Raw genomic sequence first — 21,888 nt, 5'->3', positions numbered from 1 at the left:
AGGGGCCAAGTACATCATCCATGTCTTCATCCTCATTCCTACAGCCGGGCTGTGTGCCAGCGTGGAATGCGTCTGCTCACACTCTGAGCCTGTCCTGGGGGGGCAGCCCATGGCGGTGTGCTTTCCAGAGGAGGAAACAGGTTCAGAGGGGCTCCCACTCGTGGGAGGAAGGTCCTAGGGAGGTGTGCCTGACCCCAAAGCCTGTGCTCATCACCACTGCCCAGCGGTTCACCCCTGCGCACTGTGCAGAGGCCCCTGGAGCTAGAGGGCCCCAGCCCCACCACACCCTCCCGGGCAGGGCCCTAGAGCAGCGTCCCTGTGTGGGTCCAGCAGCTCCCGCCAAGTCCGGCGACCTCTGCAGGGGCCACAGGATGGGGTGAGGCAGGAGAACAGCCCAGTCCCCACACTTTCACAACCCACCCGATGGCGCCATGGAGCAGGAAGGGTTACAAAGAAGCCACAGGAAGCTCTGACGCTGCAGTGGAGGGTGGGTACAGGAGGGCCCCACAGATCCTGGGACCAGAGGACAGCTGCAGCCACCGGGCTCCCGCCAGCGTGGGCAAGGCTGGCCCAGGATGGGGACCCCCAGGGCCCTGGGGGTCCAGCTTTTCCTGCTCCTTCTGCTCTTGGCCTCAGGTGAGCAACTGGCCCCTCATCCCCTCCTGCCAAGCCCGGGAAGCCCAGTAACAGGGACAAGGATGGTGTGGGGCTGGGGTGTCAAACTCATGTTCACTGGGGGCCACATCAGCCTTACAGTTGCCTTCAAAGGGCCGAATGTAATTTTAGGACTGTATAAATGTAACTACCCCTTAACTAGGGGCAAAGAGCTCGGTGCTGCTGCCAGGTAGAAACAAGGTGCTGGGCCGGATTAAACAAGGGGGAGGGCCCGGTTCGGCCCACCGGCCTTGTATTTGCCGCCTGTGCTGTAAAGAGCGGGGGTGTCTCAGCCTATCCTCCGAGGAGCCCACCCTGAAGGTCTGAGCACCTTCTCTAACCTTGTCCCTGAGTTTGATGTTAGACTTTGGCCCACACAGGCCTCAGAGCCCCTTTGCTTGCCCACACTGCCCTGGAGATGGAAGGAGTGTAAAAAGTGCTCCTCACTCCCCCACCTGGGCTGGGTCGCTCTGCAGGCCTGGCTCAGGGATCCAAGGAGGCTCCGGACAAGACTTTCCCCTGCTGGTCTCTGAGCTGCTGGGGAAGGGGCTGGGCCACACTGGAGGCTGAGGCCAGGCAGGGCTTGCAGGGCCCTCCACCACCCACACCACCCACCGGCTCCCTTTCCCTGTCCCCACAAGGGCCCCACAGTCCTTAGTCACCCAAGCCAGGAACCAGACTCTCTGCCTGCTTTGCTCTTGGCCTTACACATGTGTGGCCATTCTCCAGGGGCAGATGGAACACCCCAGGCCTTGACCTTGCTGTCCTCTAGCACCCGCCCACCTGGCCAGCTCTCATTGACCCGTCTACTGCTCCATCAAGTCCCCAGTGATCCCTTGGGGGGTGCTCCCTGCTCACTCCTGTCATCTCAGCACCTTGCCACTCCTCAGTGAGTGGCCCATGTGCCTGTCCCCCCATGTGTCTGTTCACAGTGGGTCGTGTGGCTTTGGGGGCACGGGCTGACCACTCCGGGCTTCAAAGAAGTCTCTTCTTTTCAAATATTGGGAGATTCAGTGAAGTGCAAAACTTAGCTCCTGGCTCAAAAAAAAAGGTGAAAAATGACAGCACTCTCCTTCTGGTGGCTGGGGAGGTGCCAAGCAGGCCGGCAGGCAACACTTGATGGATTAATCAACTTGATAACCAAGGGTGGCTGTCCCACGGTCTCTTGGGGCATCCTAAGGACCCTGGGCCCTTCACAAAAGTTGTAATCCGCTGGCTGGGCCTCCAAGGCTGCTCCTAGTGGCCAAGTGTACACCGTGGCGATGTGAGTGGTCTGTCTGGTTCAGGCAAAGTGCCAGCCTTGGAATAGTGTAAGGAGCCTCGGGAGGTTTCTATGTAGAGGTAAGACTCCTTCCTTTGTGTGTATTTATGGGTTAGTCACCAATGTGCCCATTCATTCATTCATTCATGAAGTTCTGGTGGTGACCTCTACGCGGAGCCAGACCCTGCACTGGTACAGCATGTGGTTCCTGACCTCGATGGGCTCACAGTCTAGCAGTGACCAGGGGGCTTCAGAGGGGTCAAGGCCATGACGGGGACCCAGTAGGAAGCAGACACTCTCTAATAAAGGGACACTTTATGAAGGCGTATGAAGGGATAGCGGGACCATGAAGGGGGACCCAGGCCAGGGAGGCTGAGCGGGCGTGAGAGAGAAGCAGGTCGCTGGTAGAAAGCCAGGGGGAGGGGCTGTAGGGGCAAGAGAAGCGGCAAGCACCGCCCTGCCCTCTGACCTCCAGTCTGCTCCCCATTTAAATCTAGGCCCAGGTGATCCTCCGAGACCAGCCTCTGGGACAGAGTAGACTAGAGAAGGGGGCGTTTGCAGGGGGCAAGCGGCACCCTCCGTGCCCTGGCCTGTGTCAAGGGCTCCCTGTCCGGGCTCCGTGTTTCCAGTGCCTTCCAGAAACAGTCACAAAAAACGGTATTTGGTAACCTTCTCAGCACTAGACGCTTGTCAACAGCTTCCCAGACGTGACAGCACCAGAGTTGACCGCAGGCCAGGAGGGAGGCTGTGTCAACGCCCCTCACAGCACTGGTTCCTGACCCCTGGGCCACACGGCTGGGCTGACTGACGTGAAATACGGGGTCTCCCCTCCAGCCCACAGTTTCCTTCCCCCGCTTCCTCCCCTGCTTTCCCTCCCTGCCCCCTCCTCCTTCTTTCTCTTTCCCTCTCTTTCTCTTCCTCTTTTGTTTAAAAAGCAAATGCGGATCAAATACATACACTCCTCTATCATGTGTTTTTCTACGTTAAACAATGTGCTGCGAGTACCTTTATAACCTAACAGAAATTTAGAGTTCCTTTATAAGCGACTTATGGCATCAATGCACATGGCTCTCTATCTGGTCATTACAAAAATCCACTCTAAAATGTTGGTTTTTTACTGGGTATTTACTCTAACTTGGACCTGCCATTATCTTACCACGTACTTTATTTTTGTCTTTAAAATGAACTAATTTTTTTTATTGTGAGAGTAATATCGTGCGGGATTTAAGAGAAAACATCAAACACTGGAGAAGGGTACAGAAAATGAAAGGCCTGTGTCTCTTGGCCGCCTCAGCCCGGCACTGCACCCCCCAAAGGTAGCCCCCCGATAGCTCCTGGCCCGCTAGAGGTGAAAAGGCACAGACTGTTAAGACCCCCTTCACCACGGATAACGGATCTGACGAAGCTGTTCACGCAAACAGGCACACCAACGGATGCTCAACCTCCTCCTTAAATGGAAGCGAAGTTCAGGTTCACCCTCCCGACTGGCAAAGGCGCGAGTGTTTGGTGAAGTCTGGGGTTCTGAGCCCGTGGGCGAGTCTCGCTCGGCCACTTTGGGAGTCAGTGAAAGCTGCACCCCTTCCAGAGGGGAATTCAACATTAGCTAGCAATTTTTAAAAGCACACATTTTGACACAGAAATTCCGACGATAGGCATGTTTCCTGTGACCGAGGTGGAAGCAACTGTGTTCAATAGCCAGGAAGTTCAGCCGCAACCCTAAACACTCACCAACAGAGGACCGATTGAGTAAGTGTCTGAACACCCGTGTAGTGGAAGAGTGTGCAAATATACAAGGAATGCAGGGAGTCAGTATGTGCTGATGTCGAAAGCTCTTCAAGGGCTATTGCGAAGGGATTCCCTCCATGTAAGTTTTTAAACGATTTAGTACAAACATGTGCACAGAAAACTTGTGGAAGCTGGCGCAATAAACTGTCACCATTGGTAAACTCCGGAGTGTAACTTGGGATCCGTAGGACTGTTACTTTTCATTGTGTGTTTTTGGACACAATTTAATTTGTTTTTAACTCTCTGTAGGTAATACTTCTGTTCAGAAGTAGATAAATACGTAGATGCCTTCATTCACCCCATGTAAATATATAAAGATACAAATAGTTTTACAAGGAATTTCTTACCTCCTGGAATAAATACTACTGGCTCTTTGAACAGCCACGGTGAGCTATGACCTTTATGGCTATGACCTTTAATCGTCCCCCAAACTTGCAAGCAACGCATCATTAGCCTCATTTGGCTGATGGGAAGATTGAGCCTCAGAGAGTTGAAGTAACTTGCCTGAAGTCACACAGCTCATAAGCAACCCAAAGCTTCCTCTCCGTCCCCTGTACCAGGTGACAGGGAACTGACCCGGAAGTCACAAAAGCTGCTCTGTAGTCCTGGAGCCATCTCCAACTAGCTGGTGACCTTGTGTACGTCACTATGTTCCAGGGTCCTCAGCTTCCTGTGTTCTCTACTCACCTCAGAAGGTCATGTGAGGGCTGTAACGAGAATGTAGGAGAACGAGGCAAACCAAGACTATACATCCAAGAGTTACACCCTGAGGCCCCAGTTGCAAGGGCTTTGGAAAGTCTGGTGTAAAACAACTGCAAAAAAGCCTGGCAGACTCCTTGGAGGAGGTGGCAAAGGTTACTACCACGAACATATCAAACCTTTCATCTGCAGAGTCATATGCCCTTCATATACTCTTTCTCCAAAGCATCTCACTGGCCCTGCAAGATGGAGGGTGGTATTTCCTTTCACCTTGAACCCAAGGCCCAGGGAAGGTATGAGTCCAGCTCAAGTGCACAGAGTTAGGGTGAATGGACCGAAGCTGGAATTCCAGCCCACACCACTGGACGCTGGAGCCTTTGCTGCCCCTCCCCACCCAACCCATTCACACTCTGCCTTCCTCCCTTAGGTGAGGAAAATTTCACAAGCACCCCCGTATCGAGAAGCCCCCACCCCGAGGACTCAAGGAACGCCTGCCTGGGGCTCATCAATAAGGACCATTATGAAAGCTTCTATCTTGAGGACACTGCCAAGTGCTTCACAAAGTGTGAGCGGTCGAGCAATGAATCCTGTGATCTGGGAAATCTGCAGAGGTAACCAGGCCCTCTGAGCTGGAGCAGGAACCTGGGGCTCCTTCTGGGGTGGGGAGGAAGGAGGGGATGGGGCTATCGGCCCCCACGCCCCCTAGAAACCACTGCTGCCATCTTCTCCCTGCACCTTGTTGTTTGACCCATTCTCCCCAACCCCCCTGATGAGACCCCTCTGAGCCGGTGGATGCAGACACAAGTCAGCCCTGCGTCAACTCGGCCCTGGAGGTCGTGGAGGGACAGACACAGGCCGGGACAATGAGAGCTGTAGTCCCACACATCCTTGCAGTATTGCCAGCCTTTGAGGTGACAGCCACCCAGTGCCTGTAAAGCGAGATCTCCCCGTGACTTTAGCTTGTTTTTCACAACGGATTAATGATGCTGAGCATCTTTTCCTATGCTTCTTGGGCACTTGTGTGTTGTCTTTGGGAAAGGAACTACTCCAGTCTTTCCCTCCCTTTTTAAAAAAAATTGGGCTATCTTCTTACTGAGTTTCAGGAACTTAGTATATATGCAAGTTTTTAAAAATCAGATGCATGACTTGTGAATATTTTCTTCCAGCGTATGTCTTGTCTTTTTATTTTCCTAATGATATCTTTTGAAGATCGACACATTTAATTTTGATGAAGTTCAATAGAAATTTGTGTGTGTATTTGATATCATATCAAATCAAAGAAATTTCATCTAGCCAAAGGTTACAAAGATTTTCTTCCTCGAATAAATGGTTTTAGCTCTTATAATTAGGTTATGTATTTGGAATTGGGTTTTTTTTTGTTCACAGTAAGAGATAAATGTCTAAGTTTAGTATTATTATTATTGCTACTATTTTTGCATCTGGCTATCTAATTATTTGGGCACTACTTGTTGAAAAGACTATACTTTCTTCACTGAGTTGCTTTTGGGAGGGCATCACATTGAAGAGCTAAGGGGAAGTTCCTGGAATGTCTTTTCCCAAGGTAGTAAGCCAGAAACAAAACCACATCCCTGCCACCAGGAGAGTTCTGAAAGGCTCAGAGGTGGTGATATCAACCCCAACCACGTGACTCACCAGAAGTCAGGTGAACCTTGGAGAATGACTGTGGACCATCCTGAACTTAATCAGGTAGAAGGTCCAATTGCAGTCCCAGTCCCAGGTGAATGTGTTTCCTTGAATAAATCAACACAGCCCCTGGCAATTGGTACGCAGCTCTTACGTGGCTGAAACTTTTTTCTCTATACCAGTTGTCAAGGACTACCAGAGCCCTTTACTTTTACTTGGCATAGCCAACAGTATTCTGCCACAGTGTTTCACTGAGACCGTGTCAATCCTTCCGCTCTGTCATAATAAACTTCACAGAGACCTCACTAATCTTGACATTCTACAAAGCATCCCCAGTTTGCTACATTGACAGCACCATGCTGATTTGACTTAGTGAGCAGAAATGGGCAAGGACTTAAGGTGCCTTACGAAGACACAGGTGAACTAGGGGATGGGAGATAAACCCCACAAGAATTCAGGGGCCCCTCACCTCATTGAACTTTCTGGGCATTCAGATGTCTTGAGAATGTCAAGACGTCCCCTCCAGGGTAAAAGACAAGTTGTTGGATGCCACACTACTTACCATGAAGAAAAAAACGAGCACAAGGAGGAAAGATGGGTATTAACAAAAGAAACCTGAGCAGCTATAATAACATCAGACAAGGAAGATAGTGCTTAAATGGGTGTCAATGTTGTAATGAAAAAGTCTTTGGTATATCTATGCTTTAGACTTTTTAAATATGTTATATCTCACAACTTAAATAATTTTTGAAAGTGGCTTGAAAACCAGATGAGAATATCTTTCTTTGAGAAAGTAAATTGGGTTGTTTTATGAGCCCCCCCCAAAAAATTAAGTGCATGAGGATATATATACATTTTTTAAAAACTTGCATATATACATATATATACATATATATATAATGAAATACAATTCACTGTTTTACTTGGTAACAATGACAATCACAATACTTGTTTGTTTAGATTTTTCGAAGGTAAGTAAAAGCTAGACACAGTTGAAGTAGCTCTGTCCATGGATTTGGACCAACTCTCCCCACTGTTTCTGGCTTGATGGTGTTCTAATGGCTTGCTCTGCCCAAGCACATTTGCACATATTTGCATGGCTTACTCTCTATATGGGGCAATATTTGTTTCTGTGGTTTCTCTGGTAGTTTTCCCCTTGATAACTGAGTGTTCAAAAACGATGTCAAAATAAAAGCCTCCCTTTGTCTCCCTGGCCAGCCCTCCATAGCTGTTTCTCTCCAACAGCCTTGATCTGACGGTGTCTGCTTCCCTCCCCCTCTTCCCTCTCATTGCTGTCTCAGCCTGTACCCCAGGCAGCAGATCTTAGGACCCCAGGTTTAGGTAAAGAAACCTGGCGTGCCGTTAGGTTTCAGTACCACGGAGAGCGCTATGAACGTGCCCTGGTAGGGTAGCAGAAGCAAGGGAGCTGCAGTAAAATAAATGCCAATTAACTTTTGTGATCTGTGTGGTTTCCACAACAGCTCAGTTCCCATAAGGCAGTTTCCATCCATCTCAGTCTCTAAAGACTGAATCCCCAGTATGCAGTCAGCACTCAAGAAATGTGATGACATGCTCACTCACCCAACACAATTATCATCCCACAGTTTAAAACACTCAGAGGAGTTTCTCCGAAGACGTGCAAAGACCAACGAGCATATAAAAACATGCGCAACATCGTTACACATTAAGGAAGTACACACTAAAACCACAATGAGATACCACTTCGTACCCACTAGGGTGGCACCAATTAAAAACATAATAAAAAATAATTGTTGGCAAGTATACGAAGACATTGAAACAGACAGTGTTGGCAGGAAAGTAAAAGGGTGTAGCTGCTGTGGAAAACAGCTTGAGAATTCCTCGAGAAGTTAAATGTAGAATCACCAATGGCCCAGCAATTTCCCTCCTAGGTATATACCCAGAAGAATCCAACACAGGCCTTCAAAGAAATGCTCGTATGTGACTGTTCGTAGCAGCCCTGTTCACAGTAGCCCAAACCTGAAAAGAACCCAAATGTCCATCGGTGGATAAATGGGTAAACCAAGTGTGATCTATCCACACAATGAAATATTATTCATCTGTAAAAAGGAATGAAATTCCTTTTACATGCTACAACATAGATGAACTTTGAAAATATTATGCTATGTAAAAGAAGCCAGGCAGAAAAAAAAACCCTAAAACCAGATGCCACATAATTCCATTTATATGAAATAGGCAGAATAGGCAAGTTTATAGAAACAGAAATCAGATTAGTGGTTGCCAGAGGCCAGGGGAAGAGGGAAGGAAGAGGCTGTTTAAGGGGCACAGGGTTTCCTTTGGGGGGGGTGGACTGTGCACTTTAAAGTGATTAAAATGATCAGTTTTATGTTATATGAAATATATCACAAAAAGACAGACGCATGAACTACTCGGAGGAAGTTCTGGCCGGAATCCCTTGGGACAAGCTTGGACTGTTCCCCTGCCGCCCCTTTTCTCCTTGGTGACCTCGGGGTCTTTCCTGTGATATTCTGGGTCACCCCTCCTATCCCAAAAGCCTGATGATCATCACCCATGATCTCTTACCTCCTGTCACCCAGGCTGGGGCCCAGGTGACTGGGCGATGCAGCTTTCAGAGTCTGACGTGGCTTCTGACTCCCGGCCTCTTGCAGATACTGGCTGGACTACGAGAACTACCTGGTGGAAGGGAGCCTGGAGAAGGCAATGAACTTGTCTTTTCTGAAGGCTTTGGTTAAGAACGTCAGCACCAACATCTCAGACGACCTGCACTTCTCTCTGACCCCCTCTCAGGTGAAGAGCTCCCCCCTCAACCCCCACCTCTGGCCTGCTTTCCTCGGGCACGTTTTTCAGTTCTCAGAGAGGCATGGTCTGCGCTTGGTGCCTATCAAAACATGTCCCTTTCGGTGGGACTCTGCCACCTTGCTAGTCGTGGGTGCCAGTGAGTTCATGGATGCATGGGTCCTGGTGACAGATTATCTCAGTTCTAGTATGAGACATTTGGAAGATCACTGAATGGAGCACCAGGAGACTGAGTTCAGGTGCCTGGCGGCACCCCCCACACCCCCCCGCACCAAGAGCAGAAATCCCTGGCATCCTATCTGTAGAATGAGCTCCATGACTCCTTCAAAGCCCAGAGTTGCCGTGAGCTCTTCCACCCGGGGGTTCATCTGAAGCAAGTGAAGCCACACTGATGGTCCTGCAAAGGGCTGAGTGGGAAGTCTCTGGATTTACATTTGTCTGGGTTCAAATCCCAGCTCTGCCCCTTACNAGTTAAAATACAAAAAGCATCCATCTGTTCATATCAAGTGTAAATGGACTACAAACACCTTGAAAAGTAACACTGAGGAATATACTCAAGTACTTCATGTATTTAAAGACCAAAGACAGTGTGGAGAAACTACATTTACATGCTACAACATAGATGAACTTTGAAAATATTATGCTATGTAAAAGAAGCCAGGCAGAAAAAAAAAACCAAAACCGGATGCCGCATAATTCCATTTATATGAAATAGGCAGAATAGGCAAGTTTATAGAAACAGAAATCAGATTAGTGGTTGCCAGAGGCTAGGGGAAGAGGGAAGGAAGGAGCTGCTTAAGGGGCACAGGGTTTCCTTTGGGGGGGGGTGGACTGTGCACTTTAAAGTGATTAAAATGATCAATTTTATGTTATATGAAATATATCACAAAAAGACAAACGCATGAACTACTCGGAGGAAGTTCTGGCCGGAGTCCCTTGGGACAAGTTTGGACTGGTCCCCTGCCGCCCCTTTTCTCCTTGGTGACCTCGGGGTCTTTCCCGTGATATTCTGGGTCACCCCTCCTATCCCAAAAGCCTGATGATCATCACCCATGATCTCTTACCTCCTGTCACCCAGGCTGGGGCCCGGGTGACTGGGCGATGCAGCTTTCAGAGTCTGACGTGGCTTCTGACCCCCGGCCTCTTGCAGATACTGGCTGGACTACGAGAACTACCTGGTGGAAGGGAGCCTGGAGAAGGCAATGAACTTGTCTTTTCTGAAGGCTTTGGTTAAGAACGTCAGCACCAACATCTCAGACGACCTGCACTTCTCTCTGACCCCCTCTCAGGTGAAGAGCTCCCCCCTCAACCCCCACCTCTGGCCTGCTTTCCTGGGGCACGTTTTTCAGTTCTCAGAGAGGCATGGTCTGCGCTTGGTGCCTATCAAAACGTGTCCCTTTCGGTGGGACTCTGCCACCTTGCTAGTCGTGGGTGCCAGTGAGTTCATGGATGCGTGGGTCCTGGTGACAGATTATCTCAGTTCTAGTATGAGACATTTGGAAGATCACTGAATGGAGCACGAGGAGATTGAGTTCAGGTGCCTGGCGGCACCCCCCCACACACACACCCCCCCGCACCAAGAGCAGAAATCCCTGGCATCCTATCTGTAGAATGAGCTCCATGACTCCTTCAAAGCCCAGAGTTGCTGTGAGCTCTTCCACCCGGGGGTTCATCTGAAGCAAGTGAAGCCACACTGATGGTCCTGCAAAGGGCTGAGTGGGAAGTCTCTGGATTTACATTTGTCTGGGTTCAAATCCCAGCTCTGCCCCTTACTGGCTATTGCGATCTTGGGCAAATTACTGAAGTTTTCTTAGAGTCAGTTTTCCATCCGTAAAGTGATGGTAGTGTTGCCCAAGTTCAAGATTATCAGGTGGGGCGCAAATGAGATAATTCACAGGGAGCGCTTGGCATGGAGAGGGTGCAGCCTCCTCCAGGAAAGAAGCAGGGCGTGGAAGGGCAGGCAGTGGTTAGGAGGAACTTCTGGGTCTGTCTGGAGAAGGGGAGATGGAGGTTGGATAGGGCCTTTCTCAACCCTTTATCGTGTCCTCCAATCGGCCAAGCCCTCTGCGCAGGTGTGCCCTGGCTCCAGAAATCACACGTCCTTTTGACAAGTGTGCAGACTGGGAAGGAGGGAGCCGGAGCCCTCAGCTCCAACCCTTAGCTACCCTGATCCTCTGCCCACGGGATGCTCATGAGGAAGCACCTGGTGGGATCGGGCAGGACCAGGTGGGGTTGGCTCCAGGGAACAGTGAGGCTGGAGAACGAACAAGACATTTGCTTTGCATTTGCCAGTGAAAGGTATTTTAACACTTTGAGCAGTCTTAGCTTTGGCTTTATTCTTTCCACTTATTCCTTAGTCAGGAGCCAGACACTATCCCCATAACACCCTATAGGGCCACAGGGGTTGTTGGGACCCTGGCCATATGTGCACCACAGCCTACTCTCCCCAACACCTGCAAATGGAGCTCCTCCAGGTGTCCTCTCTTCGCAGTGCACTCAGCCTCGCAGGTGGTCACGCAGGCCCCTGGTTACCTCCATTCTCCATTCTGGGGAAACGGAGGCTCTGTGGGTGCTGGGACTTGTCCGGGGGTTCACGGTCTGAACAGGGTGGAGCTTGGGCTGTGCCCCCAGATGCCCTGCCTCTCAGAGTTGAGGTCCTCAGGTGCTGCCTCTCCACCCAGTGTGCCTCAGTTTCCCTTCCCTGTGGGGGAGTGGCAGCACCTGTAATGGGGGCTGGAATCCTTGGGTAAGGAAGGAACCACTGGGTTTGTGGTTACAGATCCCGGGCCAGGTCCTGGGGGACAAGCACAAGTTCCCTGACAGAGTCCGGCTGCCCAGGAGCCTGTTTGCATCCCTGCAAGGCAGCAGATCAGAGGTCCGCTTGGCTGTGTCTGTCCTGGACATCGGGTCGGGGAATCTCTTCAAGGTGAGGAGAAGCTGGATGGCAGCCCAGGGCAGCCCTGAGGCTCACCAAGCAGTGCCTGAACTTGCCGTCCGTGGAGTCTTCCCTGAGGATGGGGATGGCGGAGGCGATGACTCTCTGGGGGTGTTTCCTGAGCAGCCCAAGCTCATCCCAGACCCCCGTCTCTAGCACCTGTGGACTTCTGATGTAGACTGGTCCCACACACCTGTGCCCTTGGACTTGCATGTGTATCCTAAGTGAGGCCCTGTCCCCCGTGGGTCCCTGTGCATGCACAAACATGTATATGCTCCCCTGGTCCTGGTTCACACATAATCCACGTGAGCAGGTGTACCCATGCCCTTGCCAAGTGCCCCACGTGTGTCCCCAGAGACGTGTATCTGCTCACACACAGACATGCGTACACCTATGTGCTGGTGTGGCCAGGTGCTCACCCCACCCCTGCCCCATGGGCACCCACTGCTCTGTAATTGTGGACTGATTTTTCTTCAAGCCCTGCACCCTCGGGTTAACAGGGCAGAGGAGGCCCAGAGGCCAGTAAGGGAGACTATAGGGTCAACCCTGGTCCAGTCCGAGCAAAAGACTGTAGGGAGCAGCAGATGGGGTGACCCCTTGGTCCCTGCTCCCCTGGTCTCAGACTTTGCCTTCCAGGCAAGGGCCACAGGGGTCTCGGAGGCCCCCAGGAAGCTCCTTCTGCAGCTGGGACCCTCTCCTTTCCCTCCACAGGGCCCCAGGCTCAGCCTGGAGAACGATGGCAGCGTGCTGAACAACCGCCTGGTGGGCCTGAGTGTGGGCCGTACAGGGGTCACCAGGCTGATGGAGCCTCTGGAGATCACATTCTCCCACCAGCGGCAGCCTCCCGTGAGTCCCCCCTGGCCTCTCCCAGGCCTGGAAGTTACTCAGAGGCATGTGAACAGACATGCACAGGACTCTGCACCACCCACCCTCCACACCCACCCAGGTGGGAGAAGCCACTAGGGCCGTACACACCATTGTGCCCAGGGACACCCGTCCACCTGTGCACACACGCCCACATGCGCCCAGACCCCCCCACTCACATGCTCACAGAGGTGTGCACAGGACCCGGCATGCCTACATCCCACAAGTACGCCCTTGGCAGTACACACCCCCCTGCAGACAAGAACACATACACACACACACACCCCGCCAACTGCCTGTCACCACACTCCCAGCCTCATGGGCTGACTAGCAGCCATCACATGGTGCGGCCAGTGTTCCCATGTGACCAAGGGGTGAGCCTCGCTCTCTACCCAATGCGCATGTGTGCTGACACCAGGAAGCACACTGGCCTCCCACCTCCCCTCCGTGTGTCTGTCTCTCCTCTCCCAACCTGCCCTGTCTGTCCCCTGACTCCCATTCTCTGCTTTCAGAACATGACTCTCACCTGCGTATTCTGGGATGTGACTAAAGGTAGGGCCTGGAGGACCCTCTCTTGGTAGGACAGGTGGGAGGGTACGGGCTCCCTTAGGGGTGCAAGGCCCCTCCCCTCTCTTCCTTCCTCTTCCTTCCCTTCCCTCCCCCTCCTCTGTGGTCTCTTCTTTTCCTTTTTTCCTCCCTCTTGTCCCTTATAATCCCCTCCCCTCCTGCCCAGGGTCAACAGGAGACTGGTCTTCCAAGGGTTGCTCCACAGAGCTCAGAGCCGAGAGGACTGTCTGCCGCTGTGACCACCTGACCTTCTTTGCCCTGTTGCTGGTAACAGCCCACCCACCCTGATCCCAGCAGCTCTGGAGGTGCCCAGACTCCTGTCCCAGGGAGGACGGTTCCTGGCAGGGGCCAGGACCTGGCTTCCAACTGACGGGGTCCTGTCTGGGGGTATTGCCCACAGAGGCCAGTCTTGGACAAGGTCACCGTGCAGGCCCTCACAAAAATTTCCCAGGCTGGCTGTGGAGCCTCCATGGTTTTCCTGGCCTTCACCATCATCTTTGCTGCCCTGAGGTGGGTGACACCTTCCAGCTCCCTCCTGTCCTCAGAGGCAGCAGCGGGGCTGGGTCAAAGGCACCCTGATCGTGTAGAATCATACTGACATCCTCTCCAAACCTTAGTTTCTTCACCTGTAAAATGGGTTTGGAGGTTGATATGCATTGGGCCATTCCCATTATAATGGCAGAAGCTAGACTCAAATTAGCTTAAATGTAATAGAGAACGTGTGGGTCATGTAACCAGAAAGCCCAAGCTGCAGCGGGAGCCACGGCGCCATCCCCAGGAATTGGGGTCTCTCTGCTGCTCATAGCTTCGCGCTCTGCTTTGTCATGTGGGGCGGCTTCTCCCCACTCAGGGGCCCAGGGAGCCCCAGACGTACCTCTTAGTGTCTTAGCTGCCAAGACAGTTCCTATCCTACACTGAGTCCCAGAATCTAAGTCTTAAGTTTTTCTCAACTTTGAAATCATTGCAGACTAACAGGAAGTGGTGAAAACAGTACACAGAGTCCCATGCTTTCTCCATCCAGCTTTCCCCCCAAGATGACATTTTACGTAACTCCAGTACAATATCAAAACCAGGAAACAAGCCCTGGCTGGTGTAGCTCAGTGGATTGAGCACGGGCCTGTGAAGCAAAGGGTCGCTGGTTCAATTCCTAGTCAGGGCACATGCCTGGGTTGCAGGCCAGGTCCCCAGGAGGCGGCCCATGAGAGGCAACCACCCATTGATGTTTCTCTCCCACTCTTTCTCCTTCCCTTCCCCTCTCTCTAAAAATAAGTAAATAAAATATTTTTTAAAAAAAACAGGAAGCTGACGTTGGTCCAGGGTCACCACCTAGGAGACAGGCCTCGTCGAGTTGTTGCCATTTTCCACATGCATGCATGTGCATTCTGTGCAGATTTATCCCACGCACACCAGAGTTGAGCTTTACTGATCTAACCTGGGCCATGTGCCCCTGCGGGACTGTGCCCCACGTGGTCACAGGACCAACTGCCCTGATTGGCCAGGCCAGGTCACGTGCCTGCTCTCAGGCTAACAAAGGGCCAGCTCCAGTGACCAGGGGACAGTAAACAGCCTGGGATGAGGGGCGTTCAGAGACAGCCTCCCCAGAAGGAAGTGCCCAAGCAGAGATCTGAAGACAAAGTAGGGAAAACAATTGAGAGTGGAAGGAAGAGAAAGGGCAAAGTGTGGGAGGCGTGGGAAAAACAAGATGCATTTGGGGAATCACAAGGGATGCAGTTTGGCTGAAGCTCCTAGTTGAGGGCTGAGGCCAGCAGGGTCTGAGGCACCCTGAGACGGCTCCTAGGCCAGAGCCTAAGGTCACTCATGCTCTGGCTGCGGCAGGGGTGGGCACAGGGAGTGGATGGAGAGGCCCAGGGAAGCTGTGGCCTCTTGCAGCCTCTCACTGGCCCTTCTGCCCCCAGGTTCTCCTGGAAGAGGTTCGAGTCAGAAGACACTCCCAAGATCCACGTGGCCCTGAGCGTTAGCTTGTTTCTCCTGAACCTAACCTTCTTCATCAATCTGGAGCATGACCCAAAGTTGTCCTCTGTTACCTGCTGGGCCCGGGGGGCCATCTTCCACTACTTCCTGCTCTGTGTCTTCACCTGGATGGGCCTGGAAGCCTTCCACCTCTACCTACTCATCATCAGGGTCTTTAACACCTATTTCCGGCACTACTTCCTAAAGCTGAGCCTGGTGGGCTGGGGTAGGTGTTGCCTGGGTGGGCAGAGGGGACGTCTGGCCCTGAAGGGGCAGGGACAGGAGCAGCCTAGGGGAGAGGTGGCTCTATCTCTCAGACAGGCTCGGGGTTTGCAGGATGGGCAGGCGGAGGGGGTTTTGGAGGAGGGCATGTCCCAGGAGTCCCAGCAATGCCATGCCTCCTCTTCCCACCCAGGCCTGCCAGCCCTAATGGTCATTGGCACTGGGAGTGCCAACAGCTATGGCATCTACACCATCCAAGACCAGGAGGGCAGGACCACACTGGAGCTGTGAGTGGCGGCTGTGGCAGCGGGAGTGACGTCAGGGCCCTGGCTGCCCATATTGAGGGAGGTGGGAAACCTGGGGGGAGAGACGGAGTAGGTTAAGGTGAAGGATCCTCAGATCCAGTACATGACCCGCAGGAGTAGACTGAGGCCTGGGGAGAGGAATGCAGTGAGCGAGGGGGCCTGAGAAGCAGGAGAGGGCACGGGACCGGGAGGCAGGATGCCTTGCTCTTGCCTGGCCTACCACCAGCCCGTATGGCATTTTGGGACACATTTTTTAAAGTGTATCCTACCTTCAACCTGCCACGCTGGGCACTCAGCTGGATTTCAGCCCCCACCTGCCCCCTCAGCCAGGTGCCCTTGGACAGGGCATAACCTGCCCAACATTCCCAGCAGCTCTGGTCCTATTTGGCTCTGCCTGAGTTGTTCTGTGACAATGGGCAAGCCTGTCCTCCCCCTGGGCCTCAGTCTCCTCATCTGTACAATGGGGGAGAGGGGGAAGTGAGCTGATAGACATGCTTTTTTGCCCTTTCACCCTGCAGTGCATAGGGCAGGGGGCAGAGCTGAGCCCCTCCCAGGTGCCTGTCCCAGGCCCATGACTCTGTGCTTAAGAGGGGTTGGTGGGGCCTTTGTCCTGTCCCCTGGGCCTCAAAGTGGGGGTGGGGGGTCACAGGGTTCCAGTGGGTAGTAACAAAGTGCATGTGGTGGCCTGGGTGGGGACTATAGTTGACTGGCAGTCACACACCCATCTAATGGGCAGCGGCCAGGCATATGGTTTTACAAGAAAAGCAGAAAGGTGTGTATGCCAGTGGTCCTACTTTTTATTCAAAGACTATTTATTTATTTTTAGAGAGAGGGGAAGGGAAGGAGAAAGAGAAGGAATAAAACATCAATCTGTGGCTGCCTCTTGCATGCCCCGAACTGGGGATGTGGCCCACAGCCCAGGCATGTGCCCTGAGTGGGAATCAAACCAGCAATCCTTTGGTTCACAGGCCCGTGCTCAATCCACTGAGCCACGCCAGCCAAGGCCAGTCTTACCTTTTAAAGGATGGTCATTAGTTCAGTCTTTGTACAACATAATGTGGGGCAAACAAACCATGTGGTTGGGGCCAAATGGACCCTTTTGCCCGCACTGGTCTAAAGAGATAGCAGACCAGAGCCGCTTAAGTGCCTTTCCCCTGGGGAGCGGAGGACTGACGGGTGGAGGCGGGGAAAGGAAGGTGTCTTCCTGGCCATTGAGGGTCGGCTGGGGAGACTGCCCAGGGCTTGCTGGTCAGGGGGTTCCTGGCCCAGTCCCAATGACCACCCCCCTCTACCAGGTGCTGGTTCAGTAAGAAAACTGCCCTCTACATCACCGTCCATGGCTACTTCCTCATCACCTACCTTTTCAACACCGTGGTCCTGGGCCTGGTGGCCTGGAAGATCTTCACTCTGCCCAGTGCCACGGCAGGCAAGGAGAAGCGGGAGAAATGGAAGGGGGTCCTCACCTTGCTGGGCCTCTCCAGCCTGGTGGGCATGACATGGGGGCTGGCCATCCTCACCCCCCTGGGCCTGTCCACCATCTATGTCTTTGTGCTGCTCAACTCCTTCCAAGGTGAGGCCCAGGGAGGGGGCGGGCTGCCTCATCTGCACCAAGAGTGTTGGGAGGTGGGGAGGGAGTGGTTTGCAAGAAATAGGGTTCCACGAAGGCCAGCCCAAATCGAGGGCACCGATTTCAGACATCCAGAGCTCTCCCAGAAACCCCAGGGTGGCAGCCTGGCTGACGTCATGGGAGCTGGTGCCAGGCTCAGGAAAAGCCACCCAAACCAAAGCAGACACCTTCTCCATCTTTTTCCTCTGGAGCCACACGTGGCCTCTCACCTTCTTCTCTCTGTGGAAACTCCTCCATCTTTCTCTCCCCACTGGCCCATTCCTACCCACGCCCCCCACCCCCGTGGCTGCCCAAGGTGGACGCCTCAACCCTACATGACCTTCCAAGTCTAGTAACTACGGTCTGATTCCATCTCTTCTACATTCTTAGGAAAATCAAGGATCTGATTGGGCCATCTTAGTCAGGTGTCCATCTCTAGTCCAACCAGCAGTTACCAGGAGGCCACGGTCACGTGATGTGATGGCCACATGATATGGACAGAGTCTCCAAGGAGTTGTGGAGGCCAGAAGGAAGTGACTAGTGGAGGAAATGATTGATACATCTGCTTCCTGCCCCCACAGGGTTCTTCCTCTGATATCCCAGCAAAGGGGCAAGTGCTCCGGGGTTTCTGCGTGCACCCCTCCTCTGCACACCCCCCTTTCATGCACACAGCTTAAAGAAGCCTCACAGCCTGCCTACCCAGGCTTTGGTCCACAGTCTCATCTTGTCCAGGGAGCCCCCGTGTCCTGGACCCATCAGGTGCAAGCCCACAAAAACAGGCCTGGCTGCCAGTGCCTCCTGAAACAGTGTGGCATCGTGGCTGGGAGCACTGGGGACAGGCAGGCCTGGGTTCAAATCCAGGCTCCACTTGTGACCCCAGCAAGTCACTCAGCTCCTCGGACCCAGTCATCTCCACAGTTGGGATAATCCCACACCAGCTTCGCTAGATTTCATAATGAATAGCTGAGATAATGCACTTGGGGAACATAGGAGGCCTTCAGTACATGGAAACTGATTTTCCCATAAGATCTTGAACTTTTACAGGGGGGCTCTTTCTCCTCCGGGCAGCTGCGGCCTCCTGGACCCAGCCATTGCCTCTCCTCCCTGCAGGCGTCTTCATCTTCTGCTGGATCATTGTGCTCTACTTCCCGAGGCAGAGCACCAGGCCCTCTTCCGGTGGCACTGCCCAAGCTGAGCAGACCCGCACCATGTCGCAGGAATAGGGGGCCAGCCCTGTGCTCTAGACTCAGCTCCAACCCACCTTGTGACCTTGGACAGCTCCCTGCCACCCTCTGGGCCTCAGTTTCCACGTCATACAAAGTGGCGGGGGCAGGGGATGGGGACCAGGTAGGACCATGTGACCTCAAAGGTCACATCCTGATTCATCTTGGGTCTGAAAATCCACAAATCCAGGGCCGCAGGCATCCGAAGTTCCTACAATCCTGGGACCCGGCCAGCACAGAGTGATACCCTCACCCCTTCCACTACGCCCCCACTCCTCCTCTTCCTAGCAAAGCAGCCTATCCCTCCCATTGCCCATCTTCTGGCCTCCGTAAGGGCCCGAGCCCAACTAGAGACGCTTGCTGTTGGCCCAGCCCCTCAAAGGAGCCCCAGCCTCTCCCTCCCGCCCTCTCGGTCACTGTCTCGTCATTGTCACTGACTCCCCCTGCCTCTAGTGAGACTCGTCCCCTCGGGCACTGGGGTGGCTGTTAACTGGAGGTTTGTTTTGAGGGACTGGTCCTCCCAGCTTGCCTGCCCCTCAGCTCAGCCTATCTCCCCGCCTTAGGGAGCTGCCAGCCGTCCAGGTGTCCCCGATGCTGAATTTCAGAGAACGCCACTTAGTGGGTGGGATGCCTCCTGTTCCCATTCGGACTGCCTTGTGGGTGGCTTGACCTCTGGTCTGTTGTCACAGTGGGCTGGGGGTCCAGGGCTATGTGTACCTGGGGGCCAAGGGGCCGAGGTCGGGGGCCGGGCTGGGCTAAGCAGGGAGAGAGAGGCCAGGTCTCCCCTGGAATCTGAGCACCTACAGAGCAGGAACTGTGGCGGCCTCACTCACCATTCAGCCCAGCCCTGGTGCGTTTGGGGCCCCGAGTGAATATTTGCTGTGGCCAAATAGGTGGATGTGCGAGTTTGACATCCACCCGATGGGGCCCCAGGCCAGGAAAGTGTCTCAGGACGGACGCCACTTCCAGTGGCTGGACCTCTACTGTGTCACACCCCTGTGCTGGTTTCCCCAGTAGGAAACGAAAAGAGACAGAGATGATGGAGATAGAGGAAGAGATGAGAGATGAGGGATAGAGGGAGGGGGGAGGGGTAACAGACAAGCTAACACGGGCAGAGGCGGGAGGGCCGCAGCCCCCTTCCCCAAGCCTGCCCCAACCAAGAGGGATTGGTCCCCCTCCCTGGGGCCCCCTCAGGTTCATGTTCCCAGTCTAGCCTTCATTTACTAATCGGGGGACTCCCTCCCCTACCCGATCACCCTGCTCCCTACCGGCTTTGGAGAAAGTCGCGCACCTCCTACAGATGACCAGTTGTTGTTACTAGACCCTCCCCACAGCCCCACTGCCAATCTGCTGCCCCCCAGCCCCCTCCTCGCACATGGATGGGGCCAGCAAACAGAGGAAAGACAGGAAAGCAGGGGGCCTAGTTTTAAGCAGGCCACTGTGTTCCTGGAAGGGAAACCCCAGGGTGGGGACACTACTTCGGTTGAGCTGCTTCATTAGTTTCTGTGCCTTTCCTTGGTGGCGTTGGAGGCTTATCTTCCCAGACCCATGTTTCTCACGCCCAAGATCTCTGCTTCCTTTCCCCCGAGTCTCAGGGTCACCAGCCTGCACCCGGGAGGAGCAGTGTCTGCCAGGCCTGGGCCCAAATCCTTGCTCTGCTACTCGGGGGCTGTGTGACCTTGGGCATGTCTCTGTACCTCTCTAAGCCTCAGTTTCCCTGTCTGTAAAACTGAGATCAGGTCCTTGCCTCGTCCTGAGAGCATTAAGTGAGGTCACAAAAGTCAAGTGCCGGGTCACCTGATGCAGCAGGGGTCAGTTGGCTTCCGGAGACCCGCCTCCTTGGCTTGAGGAAACACCACGGGGAGCCCTCGGGTAAAGCACGACCCTCTGCAACCTGCACGTGAACTAGGAGGGCTGTGAAGGTCAAAGGTCCCTTCCTGATTCCTTTCCATAACTCCGCTGCTCCTCGGCCTAGCGGCCTAGCCCTGTGGGGGATGAGGCCTGGTGGCCCTGTGAGGCCCAGCGACCTGCAAAAGGCCAGTCTGTGAGCCGGGGCAACGCTAGGGCTGGGGTGTCCCAGGGTTGCTGATGCCTCCTCCCAGAGCATTCCCTGGGTTTAAGGGTTATCGCCCTGCCCCTGACCCCTGAGCCCCTGGGCGGTGGTTTCCCAGACACTTCCAGAGGGAATCCCAAGCCCAGGTGAGTCCAGTTTCCTAGTGTAGAGGGAGAGGGTGCGGGGAGCCATGGCTCCGCCGCCCAGGGCCAGGCAGGGGCAGAGGGGTGGCCCCTCATTGCTGGGGGTCACTGCAAAAGCAGCTCCAAGTGCCACGCTGAGCAGGTGCTGAGGCCAGGCAGGGCCATGGTCCAAATGTACCCGAAGGCTCAGGATGAATAAGCAGGGGTCACCTGTCACTGGACCATCACCATAGCAACCCAGGAGGCGGGCAGCCTGCCCGGTCCAAATTCTACCTCCGCACCTGCCTCGGACCAGTTCCTCACCCACTGGACCCATCAAGGTGGGATGGCAGTAGCTGCCCCACAGGCTGGATGGCGGAGCAGATGAGGCGCCTCGGCCACCGGGCCCAGCAGGAATATGGCTGACCCCGAGCTTTTCTCTGGCCATCACCTTCACCTTGTCAAGCTGCGGTGGCCACTGGTGTGCTGCAGGACGGGTTCCCCCACCCCCCCACCAGGGCTCCCCGGTTCTTTCTGTTCTACCCCAGTTTCTTCATGCCTAGTGTTTTCTATTACAACATAAACACATACACAGGAAATGAGAAGACCCCCTTGCCCTGTGCTCTCAGATGGATAACAATATCAAAAAACTCAAATTCTCCACAAATTAATCGAGGAATATAATGCGATTTCAATAAAGATTCCAAACGATTCTTTAAGACTTTCCAAAAATTACTGTAAAATTTATATGGGGGCACATCGGCCTCAAATAGCTAAGTCAGCCTTAGTGAGAGAGGGCATAGAAGGACGACTTGAATGACAGATTCTTTACGAAGTTGGTACAAGACCATGATGATAATCCAACGTGGGGTCTGTGCAAGGATAGGCATGAAGACCAGGGGAACAGACTAGACAGCTCGAAGGCAGGCTCACGTATACCTAGGAGACTTAATCCACGGCAAGAGTGAGCATCACCAAGAAGGATGTATGCTCTGGGGATGGTATTGGAAAACTAGTTCCAGTATAGTTTACCCCCAACCCTCCACAGAGCCACGCTGTGACTTTTGTGGGTCCCTTGGTCCAAAAACAGAACGGCAAAAGCTGTATTTTGCAATTACATTAGTACAAAGATGAATATAATCCAGTGTGGGCTCATAATTATATATTCATTGGTAGTGTAT

At 53.4% G+C, this 21,888-nt stretch overlaps 1 protein-coding gene across 1 annotated transcript; it reads left to right on the top strand.

The window, feature by feature from the left end:
- The first annotated feature begins 423 nt into the window (after positions 1-423).
- ADGRG3 (adhesion G protein-coupled receptor G3) lies at positions 424-21,401 on the top strand. The gene is given in 13 exon segments (XM_037041635.1): positions 424-531; positions 534-636; positions 4,827-5,010; positions 8,692-8,830; positions 11,619-11,765; positions 12,486-12,620; positions 13,151-13,190; positions 13,372-13,472; positions 13,606-13,715; positions 15,122-15,402; positions 15,592-15,685; positions 16,999-17,273; positions 18,420-21,401. Coding segments are annotated over 13 exon segments (1,830 nt in total). The 3' UTR covers positions 18,533-21,401.
- Positions 21,402-21,888: the final 487 nt, after the last annotated feature.

Source organism: Sturnira hondurensis, unplaced genomic scaffold, assembly GCF_014824575.4.
Source record: "Sturnira hondurensis isolate 20B ecotype Veracruz unplaced genomic scaffold, ASM1482457v3 Scaffold0003090, whole genome shotgun sequence".
In the NCBI taxonomy this organism is placed as follows: domain Eukaryota; kingdom Metazoa; phylum Chordata; class Mammalia; order Chiroptera; family Phyllostomidae; genus Sturnira; species Sturnira hondurensis.
Note: the sequence above shows the minus strand (reverse complement) of the source record. Positions and strands in the feature narration are given on the sequence as shown.